General features: G+C 40.2%; 1 protein-coding gene across 1 annotated transcript; it reads right to left on the bottom strand.

Annotated features, from left to right (window-relative positions):
• Positions 1-554: 554 nt before the first annotated feature.
• On the bottom strand, positions 555-920 carry LOC116255189 (protein VAPYRIN-like). The gene has a single exon (XM_031630974.1). The coding sequence runs from the start codon at positions 918-920 to the stop codon at positions 555-557; it is 366 nt and encodes a 121-aa protein (XP_031486834.1).
• Positions 921-10,790: the final 9,870 nt, after the last annotated feature.

The following is a 10,790-nucleotide window of genomic DNA, read 5'->3' as shown; positions in this document are numbered from 1 at the left end:
GTCATTACATACCCCTGTGTCATGCACATAACGAGGTTCGCTCTCTTACATGGAAAACTAACAAATTGTTTTCCCATTTTGCCCTGATCAGGAGGTTGACGTACTTATTGCTGGGGGTTCGGACAAACTCGTTGTGTTCGATCTATTGGACCTTTACAGATATATGTACAGATATGCACTTTACAATATTGCAATCACCACTTATCTTTTGAACATATAGGAGGTGCATCCATTAAAAAGCTTTACCACCACTCCCTCCAGGGTGGTGTCAAGCTCTCTTTCCAACTTGCCATGAGCTCCTAAAATCTAATATTGTTGATTGGCTAAAACGTTGGAGTGAATGGAGCATAAGACATGTCTTCACATAATTTGGTAGGAATCTCTGCTCCCACACTCATCTCCACAAACTAAAATAATACAAGAGAGAAGAACAAGAAGCTTACTGAACAATCCATGGTGAAAACAAACAATTGATTAAGAACCAGACGAGAAAGAGTTAATTTAACACATCCGTGACAAACTTTACAAGCACCCGAGAAAGGAAAAATCAACGATCATGGCAGTGTAGATGATGATGATGGTATTGATGCTGCATAGGAGGACAATAGCGAAGTTGAAGATGCAAGGCACGAAGAATCAGCACCATTACTCAACTGAAACTTGGAAATGGAAAAGTATCCCATGACTACCGCAATGTAAAGGGGCGAAGCTCCCCTCTTGGTAATTGCATCGACATCTGCTCCGTTGCTCACCAACAACTCAACTACCTCGCTGCTTCCTCCCTCCACTGCACAATGCAGGAGAGTATGCCCTTCATTGTCCTTGTAGTTGACCTCCATGCCATATTCTAGTAAGAGAGCGATTGCCTTGACAGTTGACATGACCTTTGATGGCAGCACAGTACAGTGGGCTCCAACCATACTAATCCTTTCTTTTCAGTCCCTTGTTGGAACTCATTTTCCTCTTCTCCAAGCACGAGTGCAAGTCCTTTACATCTCCCTTTATTTCCCATGAAAGAATCCTGCCTCCATTCTCCATGTTAAACAAGATATGATTGGAGAGCTCTTCAACGATGTTATCCTTCCTTTTTCGTATTGATATATTACCAATTCGGTTACTTTATTTATGTTCCTTTTTTTGCGTGGTGAGATAACCTTTCGTTTTTCTCTCACACGTTCTTGAGGTCGGTTTCTTCTCCTTCCTCTTTATGGTTGTATCTCTCTTCATTGTAAACTATAGGAGAATGAAAAGAGTCTCTTTTGGTCTCGTGGACGTTGCCAATCTATGGGGAACCACGTAAAAATTCTGCGTTGATTGCTTGTTGTGTGCATGAGTGCTACTATTTTCGTCTATTTCTTCGTCGTATCAAAGCTTCGTTTCATTGGGACTGAGTTTTTCCTTCTTCTTTTTTTTGGTTTTTTTTTTTTTTTTTTTTTTGGCGTTCATGGCAAACGCAAACTGTTCTTCGACTAGCCATGCTCTTCGTGATACCAGTGGTCTTGGTGGTGGTACTGTTGGTAGTACAAATCCAACGGAGCCTACTCAACAAATTGTGGTACATGACAACGTCAATCCAGCATTGAAGTTCACCACGGAATTGTTAAATGGTCCAAGTCTGTTAAGCTCTTTCATAGTGGCCGATTTAGACTTGGCCATGTGACTGGAAGCATGCCTAGACCACCTGAAGGAGACCCTAAACTTGAAAAATGAGAGTCAAATGATCATACGGTTATGTCATAGCTATTCAATTCTATGGACAATAAGATTGCTCACAGTTTCTTTTTCTACAGAACTGCCAAAGAGGTATGAGACGCTGCCTGTGCCTTCAATTTAATATGGACGTTTCAGATATCCAAAGAGATAAATAACTTGAAGCAAGGGGTATGAACTTTGTGGAGTATACAGCCCAAATGTGTGGCTTATGGGAGGAATGGGAAGATATTCCAGATGCTAGCTGGGCTATGACCTGAATATGAACAATTACGTAGCAGGGTACTTATAACACGCGATCCACCTTCTTTAAATGATATTTGCTTTATTATTATTTATGAGGAGTGCAGGACACAAGTAATGAATCCCACGACAAAGGTTGAAGAACCAAATGAGACTCAGGCTGCTCTAGTCTCAAAGCAAAAGGAGATTGCGTCTGAATCTAGCAACCAGCAGTTTAAGAAAAAAAAATTATATTATACATATTGCAAAAAGGAAAACCATACCAAAGAAAGATGCTGGAAATTAACCAAAGGGAAAAGTACAGGTGGTCCGCCTAAGGTGACTCAAGCATACCATGAGGAATCCCATGACATGCAAACACTGATTAAAATGGAGAAGTTGACAGAACTGCTTCAAAATTTCACTAAAGAAAATGCAACAGGTTTGGCTACTAGAAAAGGTATCGATGATCCAGGTATATGTGGCTTTCTTTCTCAATTTGAAAATAAGTGTTGGATAATAGATTCAGGAATATCTGACTGGTGAAGGAATGTTAATAATGTTAAATTTTGTTCAGATGCTAGACATGTCACTATAGCTAATGGTAGCAAGGTTAACGTTGCTGGAAGAGAAGTTAATTTTTTTGTGACAAAGAAGCATATGGATGCTCTCATACCTCAAACCATATGTCTGACAGTAGAATTGCAAAAGAGTATAACTGCAATGTGATCTTTTCAGCTTCTAAGGTGATATTTTAGGATGGGATCACGGTGGAGATGATTGGTGAAGGATCTGAATTCCAGGGTCTTTACTACTTAGATAGCATAAGTAAAGCTTTGACTGCCAAGAAAAAAAAATGAGGAGGAGATGTGGCATGCAAGACTTGGCCACTTGCCAGACTATGTGCTGAAAATCTTGAGACCAGGATTAAGTTTTGAATGTAACGAATGTGAAATCTGTTGGTATTCTAAGTGACCGCCTTTGTCATTGTCAGAAACTTTATCCAATGAACCTTTTTCTTTGATTGATTCTAATGTGTGGGGGCCAGCCCTAGTTGATTCGTACAATGATTTTAAGTATTATTTATCATTTACAGATGATTATTCTAAGGTTGGTTGTGTATACTTCTTAAAGGCAAAATCTGAAGTATTTTCTAAGTTCCAAAGTTTTTATAACATGGTTGATACTTAGTTTGGAGTAAAAATTGAGACCCTTAGAACAGATAATGTAACAGAGTATGTGAATCAAGAATTTGCTAGTTTTAACAACCAAATGGGAATAGACCACCAAATGCCATGCAGAGATACTCATCAGCAAAATGGGGTGTCTGAATAATGAAACAAACACTTACTTAAAGTGACATGTGCTCTTCTTTTTCAAAGCAGCATTGGAGACTGCAAATTATATCATCAATTGGCTACCTAGACGCTCTTTAAAAAATAAAGCTGCCATTGAAGTTCTCAAAATTAAGCCACATGCTATAGATCATCTCAAGAGACTTGGTTGTGTTGTGTATGTTTGGAAATCACCAAAGTTCAGAAATAAGTTGCAAGACCATGCCGAAATGTGTTTTGTTCAGATATTCTCCTTCCAAGAAGGGATATATATGCTTTGATAATATGTCCAAAAAATTAATGTCTCAAAAGATGTTAAATTTGATGAATCTCATATATTTTTGGGAGATTGTTTTCAAGGAGAGAGCAGTACCACTAAGATTTATCACTTACCAATGCCTAATATTATTTCATTAGTGGAATTTAATTCCATCAATCATGGTAAGAAGGATCAGATTCAAGGCTTTGAAAATATGATGACATCAGAAGACATCGATACACAAGGTTTGGACATTCAACAACCTACTCATACATCTTTTAGACTGTCTGACAGGATAAAACAAACTCCAACAAGGTACTGTGATTATGAGTGGTAATCATGTGAAATATCCTATTGATGCCTTCATCACATATGAAGCATTTTCCAAAGAGCATGCAGCCTTCTTAATAAAGATTTACGGCTTCTATGAACGAAACACTTTTGAAGAAGCTTGCAAAGATCGAAATTGGAAAAAAGCTATTCATGAAGAATTAGGTGCCTTGATCAAAAATTGTACTTGGGAGCTGGTTGAACTACCGCAGACCAAGAAAGCCATGAGTTGTAAGTGGGTCTTCAAATTAAAGTTTAAGAGTGATGGATCTCTAGAGTGACACAAAGCTAGACTTGTTGCATGTGGTTTCTCCCAATTTGAAGGAATCGACTATACTAAAACTCTCACTCATGTCACTAAGATGAGTACTCTTAGAACTCTTTTATCCATTCCTAGCAATTTTGAGTGGAACTTGTTTCAGTTAGATGTCAAAAATGCATTTTTGCAAGGTGATTTTGAAGAAGAAGTGTACATGAGGGTACCTCAAGGCTTGAATCATAACAAAAAAGGTGATGTAGCGTATAAACTGAAGAAATCAATATATGGGCTCAAGCAATTCCCCTTGTGCATGGTATTCTAAGTGGAGTTCTGCCTTGATAGAATTTGGATACAAGCTAAGCGTCTCCGACAATTCTCTATTCATTATTCAAAGAAATCAAGAAGTGGCTCTATTGCTTGTCTACATCGATGATATTGTCATGACCGAAAACTTTGACAAAATGATAGAAAGAACTAAGGACTTTCTACAAGAAAAGTTCGACATCAAAGATCATGGAAGATTGAAGTATTCTTTTGGATTTGAGATCAGCCATTCAGAGAAAGGTTTGCACTTACCTCAAAGAAAATATATTTTAGACCTCTTGAAAACTGTAAGGAAACTTGGAGAGAAACCAGTGGTGAATCCAATTGAAATGAACCATAAGCTTGATATGGCGGCTGATGGACCCATTATGGACATAAAACAGTATCAAAGGACGGTGGAGAAGTTGACTTATTTGACTGCAACTCATCTAGATATCACCTATGCAGTCAATGAGGTGAGTAAATATATGCATGTGCCTCATCAAGCTCATGTAAATGTTGTAGACTATATCTTGAGGTACTTGAAGATATCCCCCGGTCAAGGTCTATGGATGAAAGAAATGGTAATGTTGTGATTGAAGGTTACACTAATGCAAATTGAGCTGAGAGTAACCCTAATAAAAAGTCTACTACTGAGTTTTGCATGACAATTGGAGGAAATCTTGTTTCTTGGAAAAGCAAGAAACAAAACATCATCTCAAGATCAAATGCATAAACAGAATATAAAGTCATGGCTAATAATGCTTGTAAACTTGTTTGGCTTAAATCTCTACTCGAGGAGATTGGCTTCAAACAAGTCAGGCCCACGAATTTGTATTATGACAATCAAGCTGCGATTTACATAGCTGCAAATTTGGTTTTCCATGAAAGAACAAAACATATGGAAAACAATTATCATTTTACATGAGAGAAAATTCAAAACAAGGAGATAACTACACCATTTGTGAAGAGTGAAGATCAGTACGTAGATATATTTACTAAGACTGTCACACAAGATAGTTTAACAAAGGTGATGATCAAGTTGGGAATCGTGGATATTCACGGCTTCTCAACTTGAGTGTTAAACCAGATATGATTGGAGAGCTCTTTAACGATGTTATCTTTCCTTCTTTGTATTGACATATTGCTAATTCGGTTACTTTATTTATGTTCCTTTTTGCGTGCAGAGATAACCTTTCTTTTTTCTCTCTCACACGTTGTTGGGGTCAGTTTCTTTTCTTCCTCTTTATGTTGTATCTCTCTTCATTGTAAACTGTAAAAGAAAAGATAAATGAAGAAGAGTCTCTCTTGGTCTCCATGAGTTGATAGCTTGCTGTGTGCATGAGTGTTACTCTCTTAGTCTATTTCTTCACTCCAGCATCTCCACCACCAATTTTTGCCGATCAAAAAATTATACATCATGAGGATAGATTGAAAAGGACACCAATCGTTTTTGCATTTGTTTACTTAAAATCTATAAATTTTAAAAGCAGGATTTTGTCACAATTTGTAGAAAAGCTGAAGCTCAATGTAATTGTTACAGTTGCACAGGGACTGTAAATTTTACTGCTGCTTCTAGGAGGACAGGAGATCGAGTATTTTCCCCTTGACTTTGAAAGCAAAGGGGTTCTGAAGGACCAAGTTTTTTGACGTATCGGCAAATTATATTCTGTCAAAAGGTTTTTGTACAAGCTACACTTACGTGGCCTTTTTCCCAAGTAATGTCCACCGGAGAATGGCCATGAACGGTGCAGATTTGGGCATCATCACCCTCTTCGGTAGCAACTCAACGATGGCAGAGTCCCCATTGGCCGTGGTTCTGAACAAGGCGGCACGGGCGTCGTTGATCTGCATGTCCTTTCGGGCACTGGCAGCGAAGAGCAGCCTCACCAACTCGATGTGGCCCTTGCTGGAGGCTATGTGCAGGGCCATCCTTCCTTCTGAATCCCACTTGTCGAGGGCGGTCTCATTTACTGTTGTGTTCACCAACTTGGACAGGACGTCCACATGGTTCCAGATGGCCACAAAGTGTTCGGAGGTCCAGCCCGTGGGGTTCCAGCAAGCAGAGGCAGCATCCACCAGTGAACTCGTATCGTGGTGCTCCTAGCACGACTGCTGCTGAGGATCTACCAAACGTCATGGACGTTGCCGTTGGAAGTGCAGTGCTTCAGCAGCAGTGCGCTGACATAGATGAGTTGCAACTTGACTTCAAAAGTGCGGGGTTTGTGGGCAGAGAACCAGTCAGTCGACAATGGATTCCATTCGGGATTCTGACGAGAAAAGCACTGTCTTGATGAGGAACCGGTCGGTGGTGGACCTAGGGAAGGTGAAGGGGAGGTGAGACCGAGGCTTAAGAACAATTTGAAAGGAGAGATGAGAGAGTGGCTGGATGAGGTCGCTTGGGGGCTTCACCAGGAACTTGTCCAGGAGGTCTGCACCTTGAAGGCAATGGGATTGGTCCGGCTGAGGGACCTCAGATTAATGATGGACTTGCGTTTGCTTCCTGTGTGATTCCATGTCCAGCAAGCTCTTGTATGGATGAGATGGACGGATTGTTGAGATTATTATGAGAACCGGTACTATGTGTAACAAGAAGTGACAAATATCTTGGTTGCTGCTATATGGACCTATTTGCAGTATGATATCATGAAATGGACATGTCATGACAATCATTATGAGAAGCTGAAAAATTGATGCCATGTGGCAAGGAAGAACTTTGAGATGGTAATGATGCATGATTGACTAGTGAAAGAATATTATCTTGATATGCTGGCTCAACTAAAGGAGAACTTGTGTCTTGGGAGATGCTTTGTTCAAGATTAACAATCGAACCTTGATCAAGTCGAACATTAGGCTTCCATTGTGAAGAATCAAAAGATGTTGATGACTGCCTATTATACAAACTTTCATATACAATCAGATGCCGCGAAATAAGAGTCCATTGAAGTGTGGCAACAAATATACCTTTTATGTCTGCTTGCATAGCCAAGAAAAATGCAAAGTGTGGTCTTCGGTTGGAATTTGGTGTTGTTAGATAAAGAGAAAAGTGGATGACATATGGATCCAAAAACTCGTAGATGAGTATAAACTGACACCTTGTCAAACAACAACAGAAAAGGAGTCTTTTGTTTAAGTTTGAGAGTCAGGAGTCGATTAATAATGTATACTGCAGTCCTAAAAGGTTCAACCCAAAATTTGTAGTCGAGACTGATATCATGCAACATACTCAAACAAGTTTCTACAATATGTCTATTTTTTCTTTCAACTATGCCATTTTGTTCAGGCGTATAAGGACATGAAAATCAATGAAGAATTCTATATTCTTCACAAAATGATTCCAATGCCTTGTTGCAAAATTCACCGCCATTGTCAAATTGAATGGTGACAATATTTGAGTTCAGATGTTTTTCCACCAAGATTTAAAATTGTGAAAGTAATCAACCACTTCAGATTTTGTCCTTAGAGGAAATAACTATCAGTAGCGAGAAAAATTATCAACTATCAAAAGAAAGTATTTGAAACCATCCTTAGAAGACACGGGAGCCGGCCCCCAAACGTCCATATATAATACTTCAAGAACTCGAGAAGCAAGGAAATTGAAGAAAGAAATGGTTGTTTATGCATTTTGCCAATAAGACAAGATTCACAAACATCTCTTCCAGACAAAGAGTTTATTGAAATTAAACAACTAGAATTTAAAAGATTCACAATCCTTTTATTTGCATGTCCTAACCGGCGGTGCCATAGCTCATAAGAAGCTACATCGTTGTGACGTGAAAACCAACTGTTGAAGGCTGCTCTTTCTTGACTTTCGCTAGCTCTCTTTAGTGTAATGGGGTAAAGTCTATACGCTTCTTTGGTTCCCGAAGAAGAATCTTGTTTGTTTGCTAATCCTTGATCACAAAATCATATGGTGAACATTCAAAAAAAATATAGTCATAGTCAGTAGTAAATTTTTCAACCAATAATAGATTATGAGCAATAGTGAAATGTGAAGAGTATTCTTGAGTTTAAAAGAATTTCCATCAACATCGACTAATAGATCACCAGTGTGTTTAATAGAAAGGCGAGAACTATTACCAATTATGACATTCTCTTGTCCATCCTAAGGAGCTTTGTTGTGCATCGTATCATCACTTGCTACAATATGATTTGTAGCACTGGTATCTAGGTACCAATATTCATTTAATGAGTCTTGCATACTCATGGCGGAGTAAGCCTAAGGGATGTCATAACACGTTTTAGCCGAGCGCCCTTTTCATCCACAATATTGGCAAACAATAGGATGACATTGATATTGTTGATTGACAACACTAGAGTGTTGTTGTTGTTGTTGTTGTTGGGATTAATTTCCTCATCCCTAAAAGAAATTTCCACGGCCACCTTGATTCCTTCCTTTTCGACCACGGAAAAACCTTTGGCTTCAGTGTTGCCCACGAAAAACGCTTAACGTAGTTTGGTTGACAACCTGCGATGATGATTGAACAAATTCAGTCGAGTTTATTAAAGTCGACTTAAGTAAGGCAAGTATTTTTTCTTGATTGAGCAAAAGATCAAAAGTTCAGAAAATGAAATTTTTGATGATGTTGGACCGGTAAGTATGGTTATGAAACTTTAATACTCTGACGACAGTCCATTAAGAGTGATTCGGACTAGGTCTTGATCAGAGATATCTTGACCCACAGTGGATAGAGCATCCAAAAGAAACCTGATTTTATCTAAATAAACTTGCATAGACATACTTCCCTTCTTGATAAGAAGTAACTCCATACACAACAACATGATTCTCAGAGGGGACTAAGAACCATAAGATTTTTCAAGAATCGACCAAGCATCATGGGCAGTTTTTGTGTGTATAATCTGCCCCAACATAGCTTCACCCTTTGGAGGCAAAAGGGTTTTGAAGGACCAAGTTTTTCGACTTCTGGGCAAATTAGATTCTGTCAAAAGGTTTTTTTACGAGCTACACTTACCTGGCCTTTTTTACAAGCGACGTCCACCGGAGAATGGCCATGAACGGTGCAGATTTGGGCATCATCACCCTCTTCGGCAGCAACTCAACGATGGCAGTGTCCCCATTGGCTGTTGCTTTGAACAAGGTGGTGCGGGCATCGTTGATCTGCGCGTCCTTCCAGGCACTGGCCTGGAGGAGCAGCCTCACTGACTCGACGTGGCCCCTACTAGAGGCTATGTGCAGGGCCATCCTTCCTTTCGAATCCCACTTGTCGACGGCAGCGTCATTTACTGCTGTCTTCACCAACTTGGACAGGACGTCCGCATGGTTCCAGACGGCCACAAAGTGTTCTGAGGTCCAGCCCTTGGGGTTCCAGTAAGTAGATGTTGGATAGTGGCCCTGAGCCCTATCTCTATATCTTGTAACTGCAAGAGGGCCCACTTGCAGTTACATGATTAAATAAGAAAACTGCCCATTAATTAAGAAAATTAATTTCTTTGGTCGTAACCGTCCGTTGCTGGGCAATGGGAAAACCTAGGAGGCGGTCTATAAAAGCCCAGCTTACCATTTTCTTAGGGTCAATCGAGGAGATTAGCAGCCTGCGCCTCCTAGAAGCAAACCCGTGAAAATCTTTGTTCATGGTTCTTTTCACTTCCTTTCTCTCTGGGTTTTGCTGTTGTGCAGGATTAAGTTGCAGGCCAAGCTTATTGAGATCCTGGGCGGAACTTCAAAGTTCCAACATTGGTATCAGAGCCACGGTTCTTCGAATCCATGTAAGTCTATCTTCGAATCCAGGTAAGTCTGTTAAGGCTTCGGTCGTGCAGAGATGTTTTAGTGATCAGGACCTACACACGCATGAATATCGTTGGCTTATCATGGTATTTTTTCGATCATGTCTGCTGAGTAAGCATGGTAGACAATATTATAATCAGTATGATATGTCCCCAATCTCAAGGTTCTATTCCCCCGATTAATCGTAGGTTCTGAAAACCCTCGACGAGGGGAAGGAACAACTAAGTTGGGGGTTATGAGGAAAGGGGACAAGGACTCTGAAATAATAATAAAAAAAAGAAATACCCCAACTCCATCGACGAGCAGAACTTGTCAATGGTAGCAAAGGTGATTTGGGAAAATGAGGACACGACGCTCCTGCCGTTCCCTTTTTTCCCTGCCGGTTCCTCCTCGTCGTAAGGCAGAGATGAAAAACGAGATGAGAGAAGGAAGCGGTGGCGGCTGAGGACGTCGGTCGGACGGCGGGTGGCGGTGTTGAACCCTAGCACTGGAGCTCGCGGGAGGAAGACGATCTCTCCCTCTGATCTCGTTTTTCTCTGGTTTTAGGTTATTGAAGATCGGTGGAAGCCACCGTTGGACGAAACAAGAAGATGAGGAAGGAGCTCGTGGGAGAAGGATCTCCCTGGT

The sequence above is a fragment of the Nymphaea colorata genome, chromosome 5 (genome assembly GCF_008831285.2).
Source record: "Nymphaea colorata isolate Beijing-Zhang1983 chromosome 5, ASM883128v2, whole genome shotgun sequence".
NCBI lineage: Eukaryota > Viridiplantae > Streptophyta > Magnoliopsida > Nymphaeales > Nymphaeaceae > Nymphaea > Nymphaea colorata.
This window is presented reverse-complemented; position numbering and strand designations above follow the sequence as displayed.

Coding starts and splice junctions, on each gene's coding strand:
- LOC116255189 (XM_031630974.1), bottom strand. CDS start 920: ATGGTTGGAGCCCACTGTACTGTGCTGCCATCAAAGGTCATGTCAACT.